This window comes from Carex rostrata, chromosome 2, assembly GCF_964058835.1.
Source record: "Carex rostrata chromosome 2, lpCarRost1.2, whole genome shotgun sequence".
NCBI classification, from domain to species: domain Eukaryota; kingdom Viridiplantae; phylum Streptophyta; class Magnoliopsida; order Poales; family Cyperaceae; genus Carex; species Carex rostrata.
The window spans coordinates 9,351,140-9,368,159 of NC_135919.1; the positions used below are offsets into that span (position 1 = coordinate 9,351,140).

The 17,020-nt window shown below is 35.2% G+C and overlaps 3 protein-coding genes across 5 annotated transcripts; 1 reads left to right on the forward strand and 2 right to left on the reverse strand.

The window, feature by feature from the left end:
- The first annotated feature begins 4,870 nt into the window (after positions 1-4,870).
- Positions 4,871-8,841, forward strand: LOC144573375 (putative methyltransferase PMT11). Its single transcript, XM_078323152.1, has 9 exons — positions 4,871-5,636; positions 6,186-6,335; positions 6,524-6,794; positions 6,875-6,985; positions 7,077-7,236; positions 7,329-7,586; positions 7,957-8,079; positions 8,266-8,343; positions 8,428-8,841. The coding sequence occupies exons 1-9, from the start codon at positions 4,968-4,970 to the stop codon at positions 8,633-8,635; spliced, it is 2,028 nt and encodes a 675-aa protein (XP_078179278.1). The 5' UTR covers positions 4,871-4,967; the 3' UTR covers positions 8,636-8,841.
- Positions 8,842-9,107: 266 nt separating this feature from the next.
- HESO1 (Nucleotidyltransferase family protein) lies at positions 9,108-13,244 on the reverse strand. Of its 3 annotated transcripts, none has more exons than XM_078323173.1 (9): positions 13,126-13,244; positions 12,573-12,757; positions 11,911-12,072; positions 11,627-11,805; positions 11,314-11,409; positions 10,873-10,942; positions 10,478-10,608; positions 10,249-10,359; positions 9,108-10,152 (listed from the first exon to the last, which is right to left on the reverse strand). In XM_078323173.1, the coding sequence occupies exons 2-9, from the start codon at positions 12,739-12,741 to the stop codon at positions 9,307-9,309; spliced, it is 1,764 nt and encodes a 587-aa protein (XP_078179299.1). In that variant the 5' UTR covers positions 12,742-12,757; positions 13,126-13,244; the 3' UTR covers positions 9,108-9,306. The 3 variants fall into 3 exon arrangements, with proteins under 3 accessions (XP_078179299.1, XP_078179291.1, XP_078179305.1); XM_078323165.1 differs by having other exon boundaries at positions 13,046-13,237; XM_078323179.1 differs by lacking the exons at positions 12,573-12,757; positions 13,126-13,244 and adding an exon at positions 12,392-12,416.
- Positions 13,245-14,483: 1,239 nt separating this feature from the next.
- Positions 14,484-16,575, reverse strand: LOC144573344 (putative protein phosphatase 2C 49). The gene is made up of 4 exons (XM_078323102.1): positions 15,903-16,575; positions 15,203-15,535; positions 14,978-15,083; positions 14,484-14,887 (listed from the first exon to the last, which is right to left on the reverse strand). Exons 1-4 carry the CDS (start codon positions 16,317-16,319, stop codon positions 14,577-14,579), a joined length of 1,167 nt encoding a protein of 388 aa, XP_078179228.1. The 5' UTR covers positions 16,320-16,575; the 3' UTR covers positions 14,484-14,576.
- Positions 16,576-17,020: the final 445 nt, after the last annotated feature.

Consider the following 17,020-nt stretch of genomic DNA (forward strand, 5'->3'; position numbering starts at 1 on the left):
AGTTTGGAGAATAAATTTAGAGCTATGTTGCAAGGACATTACGGGTAACGTATCTTATCCGATACGGAATACATTAATATGATAATTTTTAATATGATTTGAGTATCGTAAATATAGATACTGATACTAAAATACAATATATATTGAATACAAATACGAGATCATATATGAAGAATAACATAGATTTAGAGTTTATATAGCGGGTGATGTAATTCAACATATATCAATATAAAGAAAATGAGTATGTATAAAAAGAGTAGACATTTATTAATAATAAATTAGTTGGAAAATCTTAACATCTATAAAATTATTTATATTTTTGAATATGCATGTACAAAATGAGTAGACATATATTAATAATAAATTAGTTGGAAAATCTTAACATCTATAAAAGTAATTTATAAAATTAACTTATAAAAAGAGTAGATATTTATCAAGTCAACTAATTATTTAATATTTATAAAAGATTTTTCTATCTAAGTTTCAAACTTATAATCTTCTACGCACAAATTTTTAACTTTATTATTAGACTAAAAATTAATTCTTACAAACAATAATTGATAACTGATAACACATTGTACCTGTCTATTCCATTTAGACTTCAGTGTTAGCATAAACCAAAATCTAAGTATCGATCAAGCAAACAAAATGACATGAAGTGAAAGATATGCAATTAATATGCGCATGTCTGTGCGAAATTAAGTAAACCTTTGGTGTTCGATTGATATAGCTTCCAAAAGATCTAGAGAACAATTATTTTGAGTTCATGAGAAGATCAGGGGCTGTTTCATGAGTTCTTGAGAAGCTAATAACACGACCCACGACACGGTTGATAGCACGCAATGCGAAAATATCAAAAGTGCATTTTAACTTTGGCAGTGTGGCACATTGCTGATATTTTGATTTTTTATAGAATGCGACGACTTGAAAAATGAGTTGTTTAATTATTCGGAAGCGGGGCACTGTTTGTACGTGTCGGCATCTGATGGGGATACGTAGGAGAATTTTCACCTTCGCTTTTCTACCTTCTTTAACGGAATGAATTATAAACAGGTGTCAAACACTCCACAAAAGTTGGGGTTTTTCCTCGTTGCATCTATTTTTAGGTTTGCCTCTATTTTTCCTTTTATGGTTGAAGTTGAAAGGCAGCGCTTGGCTGGGAATTTATGAGAGAGTTTCTTTTTTTCTTTTCTTAATTCAAGATTTCAAGGGATAAATTGCTAATTGGTTGTACATTTTTGGACATACTTAATTGATATTTAAATTAATAAGTAAAGAAGGATTAAATTTATTTACTCTATTTTATTATTTTTATTATATATATATTTTAATAACTTAAATCATGATTCATATTAATCTATTTGAAAAAAGGAGAGATTGAGAATAAATCTCTTTTTATGTTAGTGACCCTACGAAGAAATAAGTAGCTATTTTTTCTTATTAAGTATGCAGATGTCTTGATTCGCCAATAACTATAATTAAAAGATAAAATTTCAGAATATCAGCACTCTAATTAAATAATATAGTTTTTTTATCATAAGCATCGTTTTGATATTTTTATACGTATAGAGGTCTAAATTTATTTAAACACATACTCACTTATGCCTCTTCGGCGCTCTCTATCCTATATAATCTATGCTTTCTTCTCTTTTTCTATTTTTCTTTTGAAAACTTTCATAAACCCCCTTATTTAGTTGTCATATACTCGGTTTTCTGATTGGTCCTAATTTCTTTTCATTTTTAAATATTATTTTAAAAAATTAATTGATAATTGACTCGTCATGTTTTTATTTCTTTTTTATTTTTTATATCATTTTAAAAATATTATTTATTACAAATGCAATAAAAATGAAAAAAAAATGAGGACCAATCAGAAAACCACAAATGCAATAAAAAATGCAAGCAAGAAGGAAAAAGACATCACAAGTGACAGAATAAGAATTAAATAGAAATGCTTGATTACTAAGAATCCAATTGAATGGACATAACATTCAATTTTGCAACGATGAATCCAATTTTACAAGTTATTCAATAAGAATCCAATTGAATGGACATAAAAAGAACAAAGAAATAATAACGATGATTCGAGACAAATAAAACTAAATGACATTATTGAATAACTAATTCGTCATACACAGTATAGTAATCAATGAGGAAATTTACTACAATTTTCTTTTTAGGAATTAAAAAATTGTTATGTCAAGAAACATATGGATTTTTTTTCTTCTAAAAATAGTAAGGATCGAACTATCAATTGAGTTTAGATATTAATGTGTTTCTAAACATTCAATTTTTTAATTTCTAAAAGTAAATATAAATTCCAAAACCTTCTTTTTTGTTCACCGTAGCAAAGGAATCTTCAATTAATATAACCAGTTGTAATCAAAATGAACAATTTTAAAGGAGCTCGATTCGTATCAGATTCACATCCGCAAATATATCACATTTCCGAATAATGGAATAAATATTGATGCAAATTTGATTTTGAATTTGCAAATCAGATACGAATACTGCTACAAATAATTGCATGCATCCGTATTTACAAAAAAAAATACGAACATCCAATTAGTAAAACATATATTTTGTAATTTAAACTTTGTAATTTATATATCAATATCGAATAATTTATTTTATAATAAATTTGATGTATATTATAAAATGAGGAGGTATCAAATACCTCATGCTTTTCATATTTCATCGTGCCTCATATTTTATATCTTTGTTTTCAAAGTTTAAACTCTCAATCCAAATCGCACAACATGGTATCCATACTAAAATATGCTTGTGATGAAATTTTATAATTTTGAAAAATTTTGTACTATTTTTTAAAATAGGTACTAAATTAATGTTTCTGGATCGTTAAAAAACTATGATTTTTTATCTATCTAAAAAAAATATTCAAAAAATATACGATTTAGTCTCCAAGCATATTTTAATATGAATTCATGTTAAGTGTTTGAATTTTGAAAACAAAATTATAAAATATAAAAAATGATAAAATATGAAAGACAGAGTATTGAAACCCTCTTTAAATATAATCAAAATTTTAGCTTTATATTCAAATTATATTCTAACTCTTATTTATATCTATATTCAATTAATACCCATATTCAAATTTATACCCAATACAGTTTGACGACTATTTAATCCGTTTTAATCCCTACCACGAATCCATTATCAACTGGAAGTACGAAAACCGTTGTACAAACTGGAATTGGGAATCATCAAAAAATAATCAATCAAATTTGTTCTTTAGATTACCGATCTATTAGTACAAATTGTTGAAAGGTAATAAAAATAGTTGTGTATAGAATATAGCCTACAGGGAATCAAAGACAGTTTGATAGACGTCGAACTAAATTAGATTTGATGTTTAATCGAAGTCGTTTGATCCGCTTTAAAATTCGTGCAAATCAAGAGAATCTAAATATTGATACGATACCATTTGACCGTCGCCTCACTGTATATAAAGCTGTGTTTTACAAGGAGGTGAAATGACATTAACAAAAGGAAAAATAAAGGAGACAAGAGGAGTACACTGACCTTACTCTGATTTGAAGGTGAACAGTTTTGTCAAAAATCAACACAGCTCTAACCTTTCCTCTCCGCACATTTTTCGTTCACCTTCACTTTCTCTCTGATTCTTCTGGAGCATATGAATCTACTCATTCATTTGTAAAATGCAATTTCATCAACATGATTAGCATTCTATCAAATATGATGGAAATTTGCAATTAAAATCAAAGCTTAAAATCCAAAATATCAGCCTTTTCTTCTAAAAAGCGGCAAACTAAAAAAAAATCGAGGCTAAGCGCAGGAATAGTAGCGTACTAGAACATATAATCGGTCTATGTTTAGTTTTGGAATTGGGCCGTTATTGTAACGGGCCGACAAGACCATATGATAAAATTTTACTGTCACGTGAAAGCCTGGGGTGGCAGCACGTGCGTCTCACTCATCTCCACTCTCCTCCAGTGAGATTCTGATTCAGATCTAGTGCGGTACATTACCGTGTAGAATGAGATTGTTATCATCCGTCTTTACATGGAACGCATCTCAAATCTAACCCCACAATCCAATGCTGAGTATGCAGTCTAGTAGTGCATAAAAATCTCTATGCATTAGTCTATCAAAATTTTAATTAAATAAAATAAATCCAAAGTCGGATCAAATAATAAACGGATTGAATATCTAATACGATCTGAAACCCAAATACCCATCCGAACAAAGTCCAGTCAGATACTTTCTTCAATAGTCTCCACTAAACTTGTTTTATAGGCTTTCAAGCGATAGTATTTTTTTTATTTTTTATTTTTGTATTATAACTAAAGATGCTCTCTTATTATACCGGATTCCTCCAAACTCCCAAGCAGTTATATTATGTTATTATTAAATACCAACAAAATACTCAATGCAGCGATCTGGAGTAGAGGCAATCCTCAAATGCAAATTTTGTTGGGCTGAAAGTTTTGGGCCAAAATTTGATATTATATAAAATTGCACTCAAGCCTGGAGTCATTTTTAAATTTATTTATGAAATGCTTTTTATTTGATTACATTTCATTAAAATTGAAAAGTTCTGCATTATTAATGAAATTTCATTAAACACTCAAATATATTTGATATAGATTATTTTATTCAAATATTTGATAAGATTAAAACATATTAAAATATTAAATATTTAATTAAGAGTATCATTTTTAATATTAAATAAAAAAATCGTATATATAAATTTGCATTAAAAACCGTACATAATACTGCATACCGTATATAAAAGTCAATACATACTGCATTAAAACTGCATTTTAAAAATATAGCTGCACATGCAGCACCCCACGATCACGGTACTGCAGAGCCTAACGGACTCAGATCCAATGAGTTTCCACTCAAGTCTCTGAAGCGATCATACTCGCCCGGGACGCACCGCCGCGGGAATCTCTCTCCGGTCTCTGCTTCCGAAAGAAAGCATGAAACCATTTTCCAGCCCTCTCCTTGTCCGTTTAACCTTCGTCGCATCAGCTTGCGTCGCCGCTTTCTTTATAGGCAAGCACTGGTCTTACTCTTATCCCTCTCTTCCAATCTCTTTCTATTCCCTTTCTCCTCGCGCTTCCCCCTCCGTCGCCATTTCCCCAAATTTTAACATCTCTTTTGACATCTCTTCTCTCATAAACCAAACCGTAGACGCCTCTTCCCCTCCATTGTCTTCTCCTACTCCCTCCCAACCCCTGCCACCTCCCCCAGCAGCCCCTCAGCTACCTCCGCCGCCTCCGCCATTTAGGTTTGGGATCGTGGACGAAAATGGCGCAATGCGTGATGATTTTGAAATCGGCTTGTCGGATTTGGATCAGGAGGGAGATAACAGTACGGAATCTGAGCCTAGCGTAAGTGTTGGCGAAGAGAGTGGAAGGAGTACTGGTACTAGGATTGGTGTAAAGAGGTTTAAGGTCTGTGAAGAGAGATTTAGGGAATACATTCCTTGTTTGGATAATGAAGACGAGATCAAGAGGCTGGTATCTATTGAGCGGGGAGAGAGGTTTGAGAGGCATTGTCCCAAGGAAGGGGAGCGGTTGAACTGTTTGGTACCTGCACCAAAGGGGTATAGGTCTCCAATTCCTTGGCCTAAGAGCAGAGATGAGGTTTGTTCACGTTTAATTTTGCAAGCTAATTAGTTGTACATGCACGTACAAGCTAGCATTGATCTGATCCAGCACACTGTATCATTGGAAAATAAATTATCCATAATCCATGTTGGTTACTTCTATAAATCGACTGTTAATTTCTCATTGTGACACATCAATTGAAGCAGAAACTTGTTATAAGTTTTAATTGTGTTTGAGTATGTGATTTCTGATTGAAGCTAGAAAGTTGTGCTCCATTAACCCTTAAAATTTGAACTCTTAGGATAATGATAGCATTCTAGTTCATTGATGTTTAGTATAGTGCAGCATAGTTTTATAAAGAATAATGTCATCAGTCACACTCCAATTAGGCAATAATCATATTTTACTGAACAAAAAAACTAAGTAAACACAAATATATAGATACTGAAAATTGAGGGTCAATTAACCACTCCAATGATGAAGAGCTCAACTTGATCTCATACTAGCAAAAATTTTGCATGATTTTTCTTGTTTATTTAGCTTTTGTATTCTATATCTTATTGGTTTGAACTCTTTTTACCATAGGTATGGTTCAACAATGTACCTCACACAAGATTGGTTGAAGACAAAGGAGGCCAGAATTGGATAACACAAGTCAAGGATAAATTTACATTTCCAGGTGGTGGGACCCAGTTTATACATGGCGCAAATGAGTACCTGGACCAGATATCTCAGGTTTTACCCTTACAACATTTCTAGCTTCTCTATATTTCAGATTTGTACTGAACAATTCTTATCCTACTCTCTAGCATTGTGAAATTACAATAGCACCAGTATATTAGGGCAGTGCCTTTACTTGCACTGTTTTATTAGTCCTCATTTGGTTCTTTGAATTCCGGATTTATCCTTTTCTCTGTTTGTAGATGGTTCCAGACATTGCATTTGGCTATCACACAAGAGTTGTACTTGATGTTGGATGTGGTGTTGCGAGTTTTGGGGCTTATCTACTCTCTCGAAATGTTTTAACCATGTCAATTGCACCTAAAGATGTGCATGAGAATCAGATCCAATTTGCACTTGAGCGTGGCATGCCTGCCATGGTATCAGCCTTTGCAACTCACCGGCTGATGTACCCAAGCCAAGCTTTTGACTTAATCCATTGCTCGCGTTGCCGCATAAATTGGACACGTGATGGTACTTATGCTTTAATTTTTGTCATCAACTTTTCTTAATATATTGTTGTGACTGAAATAATTTCTCAAACTGTTTTGAAGACGGAATCCTGCTTTTGGAGGTGAATAGAATGTTGAGAGCAGGAGGCTACTTTGCCTGGGCTGCACAGCCTGTTTATAAGCATGAAGAGGCCCAACAGAAGGTTTGGAAAGGTATTTTCTCAGATATTTTCTCAAAAAACTTTCTCGGTTTTTTTTTCCCAGAGATGCTGAGTTGATCTGATATAATGTGAAATATAAATAGAGATGGAAGATCTTACTGCTCGGCTATGCTGGGAGCTTGTAAAGAAAGAGGGATATATTGCTATATGGAGGAAACCTATGAATAATACATGTTATCTAAGCCGCCCCACTGGGACCCAACCGCCAATATGTGAAGAAGGAGACGATCCCAACAGTGTATGGTAAGTTTATCCTCTCCTATATTTTGCCTAACTTTTTTCCTTCGGTCATTGTTTCATGTCACTAAAGTCTAAATGTTTCTTCTTTGTTGCAGGTATGTCAACTTGAAAGCATGCATAAGTCGACTGCCAGATAACGGAGAGGCATCCAACCTAGTAACATGGCCTGCTCGCTTAAATGAGCCAACAAAGAGGCTGCAAAGCGTAGAGATGGATGCATACATGGCAAAAAATGAGCTTTTTAAGGCCGAGACACGGTTCTGGGATGATATTATCTCAGGCTTTATCCGTGTTTTTAAATGGAGAAAGATGCGATTGCGTAATGTGATGGATATGCGGGCTGGTTTTGGAGGGTAAGTTTGTCAAATATATTTGACAAATTAATTTAAAATTATGCCCTTGTTCTTATCCCATTAATCACATTATTCGTAATTTATTTGTATTATATTTATCACTTCTGCTGTGTCTAAAGATGATCATGGGTTCACATATGTCATTGAATCGTTACTCAAGATTATTGGAGTCATATTCAAAAGTAACTTCTATTCCAATTAAGTGTTTCCCTTTAACAAGGAAAAAAACAAACATTTTATTTTCATGCGGGATGTTTGTAGCATTTGTTTTGCAATCACAAATTACACTTGATTTGTCATCGTGGCAATTTAAATTAACATTGCTTAACTTGCATTGTGCTGTTTTTTTTTTTTCCTTTTTCTTGTACAGCTTTGCTGCTGCATTAATCAATCAAAAACTTGATTGCTGGGTGATGAATGTGGTCCCCATCAGTGGACCCAACACGTTGCCTGTGATTTATGATCGAGGTCTTATTGGAGTTGCTCATGACTGGTAAGAGACTTGTCATCTTTTTATACTTGAAATGCTACTTATGCACAGTCCAACTGTAATTGGTGACGTGCAATTTCTTTATCACAAGATCTCTTAACTTAACATTATATTCTTTAGTCATTGTTCTAAAGCTTGCTCCTACAGAGAGCTTTAACATTATCCATTACCTGATCTTTGTAATGACAGGTGTGAACCGTTTGATACTTATCCAAGAACTTATGATCTGTTGCATGCATCCGGCCTATTCTCTGCAGAGCAAAAGAGGTAGAGAGAATCTCTTTATCATTTTGTTTTATATATTGTCCCTTTTTACTCTTGGTGGTAAATATATGATCCTTCTTGCTTCAGGTGTAACATCACAAGCATTTTGCTGGAGATGGACCGGATCCTAAGACCTGGTGGGAAGGCTTATATTCGTGATATGAAAAACATAATATATGATATAAAAGAGGTTACTAAAGCCATGGGATGGAAGGTCGATGTGCGTGATACTCCAGAAGGTCCATATGCAAGCAGGAGAATTTTGATGTGTGAAAAACTGATGCCTCGCTCTTAGTTGCCTGTGAAAGGGTATTTACATATAGCGCCTTACAAAAGCCTGTTATTTTTTCTTACAACACGAACCTAGTCCTCAATATATCGGTAATCATGCAGGTGGCAACATGTAATTAGATATCTAAAAAAATACGGACGAGTTGTAAAACGGCGTGAAAATTTGGACCATGAGACTGATCTGCTTATTAACGAAAATTTAGTCCAATATTCTTCAAAGAGGATATATGTCCTTTCTAGCAAGCTTACCGTATCGCACGCGGTGAGAATGTACTGACAATTGTTGAATTGAGTTAAAATCATTTTTTGTTTTCTAAAATTTCTTTGCTCTTAATTTCCAGCTGTCTCAATCTTGGTGAGGATTTAATCATATTCATTGAATGCTCAGTGTCGTATACTTAGATATATGACACAAAACATCTTCAGATTTCCACAAAATTATCTCTGATAAGTTTAGAATTATAGAGGAATCAAACAAGATAAATTGACTTGGCATTCACAATTTTAGCACCATTAATGTTGAAACAAGCACAACTCTTTTACATATTTGAAAGCTACTGTACCTCCTCTAAATTCCCAACATCACCGAGAAAGTATGAAGGTAATAACATAGGCAAGTCTAGAAATATAGCCAAGATCAAAATGCTCTTCATGCTAGTTAGGAACCATGGTTCACTATAGGAAACCTTGGTTGTTTGCACCTCTTGGCTGCCAAATCTGTTTACCCTTAGACCTAGATCCAGAGTGTTGTCCATTCAAATTCAGACTGTGATTCAATTGTTCTGTAACAGGTTCAACAATTGCTAACCCTGACCTATGCATCCCATTCATTCCATTCATACCAGCATCATAATTCAAATCAAAACTTCCAGGTGGTGTGGTGCTGTACCCGACCCGTTGATGGCTCTGACTCTGACGATTTTTTATCAGGCTAGGATCCTTACTTTGTTCCACACTTGCCATTCCTGTTCTGTGCATTCCACTTGAACTTGAATCGTAACGCCGGTCAAATCTTTCAGGAGTTTGACCAGCAAATCTGATCCCAATGTTCCTATGAATCTGGTCCTCAGGCACTCGATATGACGAGTAATACGGTGGTTTCTCACTCTGGTTGCCTTTCTGACTTAAATTACTGCCATTACTTATCTGAGTCGAGTGATTTGGATAAGTATCGACTATTCCAGTAGTTCTAATCCTTGTAGTTCTATCCCGGTTAAGACTCGATTCAGCAGATCCCAATACACCTTGTTGGATCCCATACATGTTGGTGTACTGGTGCTTATTTGCTTGTTGGGGGGTATATGTAGAAAAATATGTAGTTTTCTTTGGTGCAATGAGTCGTGAGGAGACGAGAGGCCGAGACAAGAGACGGAGTATAGAGCTGCGATCAGAGAGAACTGAATCAACTGATGATGAAGAGAGAAGCTGACGAGTCACATGAAAAACCCCTGCTATAGTTTTTAAATCTTGTGGGCCCACAGCACGTGCTGTGTTGTCAGGTTGCTCAAACGGGTCTTCAATCTGCATTTAGGATTTTTAGTTGTTAATTTCCATAAATTTGCTTTGAAAATGTGCATAGATGCGCACATGCATTGAAGAGTTAAGATCAAGCCTCACATAAAAACTGTAAGATTTCTCAGTCCATCTTGGGTTGCTCGCCATTCTTTCCCAACGACCTGTGAAAGGGCAGATTACATATTCTGAAGAGAGTGCCTCGATATCTGAGAACTACATGTAGAAGGAAAAAGATGAAGCTTTAAATCATTATAACCCAAATAAAATCATTTTGGTCTAGGTAGAGAAGTATGGTCAAGTCAGCTGATAATGAGATATTACTAGTGAGTACCTTGTCAAAGAAAGACACCAGAAGGTTAGTGAGAGAGCTCTGGTTTCTATGGCTGGAAATATGTGATATAATCTTTTGTACATTCAGAGCACAAATATCCTCTATTTCTCTCTCTCTTTCAATATCCACCCCTACAGAAGCCACAATTTGCACTAGTAAATAAATGACAACAAAGATATTACATCCTCAATTTGTTAGAATTTATCTAAAAACTTGTCCCACATGGTATCAACAGGTCTCTGTATTTATTTTGGCATAAGCCTGAGAAGAAGTTGATTCATTCACTAATGGTGCAGATGAGCATAGGATTTAATGGTTTGGTGGCTTGTGAGAACTAAAATTTGAAGTCTTAAACAAAAGTCTTAAGTGATTCTTATGGTTTTGTAACATGGCACCTTCCACATCATCAGAAATATTGCCACTGTATATCTCCTTTAGAGGGGGTAAAATGGGAGGTGTGCATGTCTGCAATAAGCAAAACAAAAACAAACAAAAAAATCATCTCAGGCAGTTACAAGGATCAAGAAATTAAGTTCCAAGAAGTGCAGAAACTAAACTCAAATTTACCAAGAGGCGAATGATTTCATAGATCTCAAATTTGGAGGAACATCTTAAAATCTCGCAGCTATGGGATATTCAAAATTCATTAGAAGCTTCCATGATAGAAATTTTTTGTATCCCCATAAATCACAATCTACTGAATAAGTACTACTGCTACAGTAAGATACCAATACATATTTATACAGTATCCATATGGACACAAAATATATTGCTTCTGTAAGGTTTCTCTATTAAAATTTCAGCCATAAATTTGTCAGTTTTTATTGAAAGAAAACCTGAAAATGGAAGATAACAAGCATGCAGAGTGAGTACGAGTTCATAGTTCCTGTTTTCGGGTCATTTATATTTTGTGCCTTTGCCCACTCCTTGATCTGTATGAACAATTGCAGAAAAGAAAAAAGAAGAAGAAATGTTTTTAAGTAAAGCAAGTAATTGGTATAGTTTCAAGTGTATACAAGGATTAGAAAATATATACAACTGACATACAGACTTCAATTCATGAAATGAGACTGCACAGTGCAATTCACTACTAGTCATGCTGTTATTATTAGTGCAAAGTAGAAGCAGTGACACAGAAAAAGAATTTACCAGTAAAACCATGTCAGTAAAACGTTCATCAAAGCTGGTGATGAGTTGTAACATTTTGGACTTGACTCGACCCTGATGGTTATCAACTGACACATCACAGGATATACCATACAAGCTACTCTCGTACACAAGCAGTGGCACTCTTGCCTGCGGTATAAATTGGAATTTTCGACCAATGCCTGAAAAATTCGGAATAAACAAATGAAAAACAAGAGGAACCTAGTTTTATAGTGAATTAGACTTTTCTGCTAGTATGTTCAGAATCTCAAAATATGTAAACACACCTTTCTTTCGCAGAATTCTCATAATCTCCCGCAAAACATTTTGCTTCTTCCTACGACTGACGGACGAGTTGAGGTTTTGGTCAAGAGTGACCGAAATGTCCAAATCACCCCACTTCGAATAGAGGTTTGCAACAAATGATCCAAATGGCTTGACAGTGGTGCCTAACAAAACAATAAGGTGAAATGAAAAAACATACCCAGCTTTGGTTCTTGTTAATATACAAGATATTCATCCTATATAGATAGCAATTGAGTGTACGTAAGTATGGATTAACATTGGACGTACATTGGTAATCTCGAGAAAAAAACATAAAAGAAGCTTAAATTTGAAAATCCAACATTTTTGAATGCATATAGAAAGCAACAATGGACATACATTCGTCTAGGATTTGAAAGTTCTAACAGTTGAAACTTAATGGCAACTTGATGGATCATCAAACGATGGTCAAATAACATAAAATTTGATTGCCAAGCCACATACATGTCTATTTATACACCAGAAGAGTTCCATTCTTTTGTTCTGGAACGGCTCTTTACTTGATTCGAGAAATATCAGCAAAATTGCCAATTTATACCACTGTAATATTATCCTGTTAAGTGATTTCGTATTAAAATGGTGGTTTTAATGTAGTAAAAAAAAAAAAAAACTGCTGCCTACCTACCTTTCAAGGTTGCAATGGACTGAATGGAACTTGCAATCTCATCAATGGTGCTTAATCGTTTATTTCGGTCACTTTCCAAGGGCTTAATCGAAGAGAATATTTCTTCAATACACCTCTCCAATACAGTGTATAACACCCCAGTAGTGGATCTTGAGTCATAGTGATCCATTTTCCCAAAATTTTAACTACATTCAAGAAAAACATCCAAAAGAAGTCTAATTATTAAATTTCAGAACAGAACCAGAAAGTAATCTCAGGACTCGGTCAAAACACTGTTGCCGTACCAGTAAATCAGGGGAGGAAAAGGTAAAATGTGAAATACTGAAATACAAATACTTGAACAAATCCTGTCTAACATTAATTTCACCCAAATAATCCCAGCACATATGATCTCTACTGTAACCTATAGTTTGATTAAAACCTTCCGACAAAACGATATTAAAATTCGGGGTAAGAACTAAGAACCTTAGTACCTTGCTCAAGCTTTTATCCTCGGAAGACTCTAGCGGGAGAGAGAGAGATTAAAGACCAAAGAAGGAACAAGTAGACTTACGGCCAAGCCATAAACCCTAATTTATAGTGAGAGAAGAAGAGGGAAGGTATACGGAGAGAGAAATTGGGAAAGCAAAAGCTTTAGCATCAATCAATGCGAAGACTTCTTTAGTTGAAGAAAAGTAGAAAACAATAAGAGCTGCTTTTTGCTAGCGCCTCGCAACTTTCTTCGCGTAGTACGGTACGGGACCAACTAGTGCTCAGGAAGCGTATCCTCTGCGGAGGTTTTGATTTTGATCTGGTCCGTTCATTTCGGATCGGACGGACCAGATCAGATTTTACTCGAATTTTAAAAAAATTCAAAATTTGATGAACTCTTAATCCAGTCCGATTCGAAACGAACGTACCAGATCAAAATCACCGCACAGCACCACAGATAAAACCTCCGCAGAGGATAGCGTTTCCTATTGCTCAAGGTGGAACTGATTCCAATGGATTCAAATCTGCTCATTTTTTTAATTCTTAAGAATTAAGAAAAAAATGAGCACCTTTTTATTCTTTTAAAATCAATTACACAGTTATAATTATTTTTTTATTTATATCAATTAAAACAAATAAAATTTAGTTAAAACCGTATCATTAATTTTGAACTGTTCAGATAAAAGAATAAAAAAGTGTTCGTTTTCTTAAGAATTAAGAAAAGAATCTGATTTGAATCCATTATAATCGGTTCCAGTACCTTGAGCACTAGTGGGTTCCGTACCGTACTATGCGAAAAGCAGCTCTCATTGTTTTCTACTTTTCTTCAACTAAAGAATTCTTCGCATTGATTGATGCTAAAGCTTTTGCTTCCCCAAATATCCACTACACGATCTAAAAGAAAAATATTTTGTGGATACAATTAATATCGTTTCTAGCATATCTATTAGCTTCTGTAATTGCTAGACTCGTATGCAAAACACAATGGTTATAGTCTCAAATTGGAGCAAGTAACACGATCTAAAATGCACTAAAACAATATCCGGTACCAAAATAATCGAATATCTACGAAATTAGATTGCTTAAAATGCTCATAATGAAGCTCAAGAAGGTTAAAATGTTGAATTTAAAAAAGGTTAAGATGCTTATAGATTTTTAATATGCTTACATGCATGAAAGTGTTCGTATGAAGATGGGAAGGCAACAAATGATAATTTTGTTGTAGTTTCAATCTAGGAGTTATCTAATTGTTTACATGTATGCACCTTAATTCACTTATTTATTTTTCCTCTTTTGTACAATAATTGCTTTCACAATTTGTATTGGTACCACAGCATGCTTCGATAATTAACATTTAAATCTAATCTAAAGTTCTGAACTCAGTGGTATACTTTCTCATTAATTAGCACATTTTAGAGAGGCTCTTAACCTAAAAAGAAATTACAGCATCCAAATTAGTCATGCATTATATAAATGATGAGGAGAAACACTTAATTTCCCACCAACCAGAAGTAAAAAGAAAAAGAAAAAAAGCTAAACATTCCTGCGTAGATCAACAACTACTACACTGACATTATCAGCACTTCGTCTTGCAAGTGCAAGCTTCGTCAGAAGCATTGCCGCATCAGCACAGGCCTTATCTGATGCTCTGGCCACCTCTCCTTCTCCCCCTCTAACCGGCTCATTGCTTCGAAGGCATGTGCTGACAACTTCACATGCCATCTCATTTGTCACAACATCCCAGAGACCATCGCTTGCCAGAATCAGACATTCATCCCCCTCTTCCCTCTCAGTCACCGTCACCTCCGGTTCTGCCGTCACAAATGGTTTCAAGTGACTGTCCCCTGTTATATATCAAAAGGTTTATTAACTAACAATACAGATTTGTAAAAGAGAGAGACTCTGTATATTTGTTAAAAAGAATAAAATTTTACCAATAGCCCGGGACATTGCAAGAACGCCTAAAACTCTTGGACCGTCCCAGTAGATCACCCGACCACCAGCTGATTGAATCCTCTCTAACTCATCAGGCCGGTCAGGCTGATTCAAAACAAGCACAAAACATTAATTGCATTCCAAATTCAATCTAATAGATGAACATTGATCCGACAGCATGACCAAATTACTCTAAATGAATAAATAAGTCAATCAAAAAGTACCTTGTGATCGGATGAGAGAGGAACCGGGACACCATTCCTGGACAAGACAGCACGTGAGTCGCCACAATTGGCAACAACGATGCGCATAGGACCAACAACAGCAACAACTGCTGTGGACCCCACGTGCTCAGACCTCATTGGTCGGCCTTGCTGGCACCGGCATCCTGGGATGCGGCCTTGACCACTCCAATTCACAGCCTCTCCATCCATCCTGTGAAAACTCTTCTTCATCGCCTCCGTCCACCTGTCAGTCATCAGTGCATCTTTTGATTCGATCTTCTCCCACTCCTCGGCAACAAACTCATGCATGCGCTCCTGGCATGTCGCGGCCACCTAAAAGTAATCCAAGCGGAATGTCACGACATTGCCAGAAAGTAATTGGCTTGAGATTTGAGGGAAATTGAATGTAATAGCAGATACCCTTTTACTCCCCACCCCATAAAAAGAATAAAATTAAAAGAATTAACAAACAAAAAGGTAAAATTACTGGTCCAAAAGGCCTTGTTATAACTTCTACTGTCCGAATTTAAAATTTAAAATTGTAATTGTAACAATTCATGCGTCCTTTAAATGCCTTGCTACAACTCTTCCTTTCCATAATTGGTTCAATCCCCGTAGAATAACTTCACTAATACCTGAAAAGGCCACTTTAAAACCTTACTGGAGGAAAATCATTAAAGAGAATGCAATTTTGACATACATGCGAACAACCATGGCCATCAAAGACTCCAAAGAAATGGCGATTTTGGATGAAATCAGGTCGGATTGAAACAGCATCCTCCATATCTCGCCTTCGCCCACAAACTGACATCGTTCCATGCCTCGGACACTGGAGCGCACTCTCCAATCTAACCAACTTCTCTTTCGGATTAACGGGTCTCTGATCCGATCCAACTACAACACAAGGGACCCGTTGTCGTCGGATCATTTGTGAGCTTTTAGACTTTCTCCTCTTTGGAGTTGGCTCTGTCTGAGAGCCGTTGGATCCGGTGCTCTCCACAAATTTCCTCCGTCGGATCTCGATCTCGCAACTCATCGCTGGAATAGAGCTCGCTTCACATATGGAAGAGGTGGTGACAGCTGACACGTCAGACCCTTCGCAAAGGACTTCCGCCATGAAAATTTTAACAGGTAGTACTACCAGAGAGAAAAAAAGGAATTCAAAATAAAAGAAGGCTTTGTTGGTTCTCTTTTCGTAAGAGTTGTAGTAGTATATTAGTATTATCTTCAACCTAGCGGGGTATAACTGTAGAAGACTAGTGAAGGGGAGAGAGCAGCTGGCGCGCGCAGAGAGGGGGAGAGAAAGAGAGAAGGGAAGAGAAAGACCCGGGAAGAAGATAATATCGTGTTGTGGTCCAGCTGTAATTTGCTTTGAGTCGGGAGAATAAATAGACTAGACTTGGCGTATATATGTAACCCCTGCACTCAAATCAATCAAAAAAAAATCAAATCTCTATTTTTTTTGCCACTATCATATCTTTATTTCTAAACACTTTAATAGTTCAAAATTTAAAATTTAAAAGTCTAAATAAAACCGTTTGAATGTGATTATGTTATTTTCTCTATGTGTTCATAAAAAAATTTCACATTTCAATTTTATTTCAATGTAAATTGACAAATCAACGTCTCTAAATTATCCACATTAACACATTTTTTACTGTCATAATTTTTTTACATTGCATAGATAAAATGATGTAGATCATATCCAACGGTTTTATTTTGATTCTCAAGTTTTAGATTTGAGTTATTAAAATATTTAAAAATGAAGGCATAATGAAGACACAGAAAATGAAGACATTTGAACCCTCCTAAAAAAAA

What these genes read in the sequence shown, in the direction of transcription:
- LOC144573375 (XM_078323152.1), top strand. Translation starts at nt 4,968, where the DNA reads ATGAAACCATTTTCCAGCCCTCTCCTTGTCCGTTTAACCTTCGTCGCA. An exon ending in CATAAATTGGACACGTGATG is followed by an intron (nt 6,795 to 6,874) that starts GTACTTATGCTT and finishes ACTGTTTTGAAG; the next exon opens with ACGGAATCCTGCTTTTGGAG. An exon ending in CCAACAGAAGGTTTGGAAAG is followed by an intron (nt 6,986 to 7,076) that starts GTATTTTCTCAG and finishes AAATATAAATAG; the next exon opens with AGATGGAAGATCTTACTGCT.
- HESO1 (XM_078323173.1), bottom strand. Translation starts at nt 12,741, where the DNA reads ATGGATCACTATGACTCAAGATCCACTACTGGGGTGTTATACACTGTA. An exon ending in TATTTCTGATGATGTGGAAG is followed by an intron (nt 10,609 to 10,872) that starts GTGCCATGTTAC and finishes TGGCTTCTGTAG; the next exon opens with GGGTGGATATTGAAAGAGAG. An exon ending in AGAAATCTTACAGTTTTTAT is followed by an intron (nt 10,153 to 10,248) that starts GTGAGGCTTGAT and finishes TCCTAAATGCAG; the next exon opens with ATTGAAGACCCGTTTGAGCA.
- LOC144573344 (XM_078323102.1), bottom strand. Translation starts at nt 16,319, where the DNA reads ATGGCGGAAGTCCTTTGCGAAGGGTCTGACGTGTCAGCTGTCACCACC. An exon ending in CTCTCTCATCCGATCACAAG is followed by an intron (nt 15,084 to 15,202) that starts GTACTTTTTGAT and finishes GTTTTGAATCAG; the next exon opens with CCTGACCGGCCTGATGAGTT. An exon ending in TGCAATGTCCCGGGCTATTG is followed by an intron (nt 14,888 to 14,977) that starts GTAAAATTTTAT and finishes GATATATAACAG; the next exon opens with GGGACAGTCACTTGAAACCA.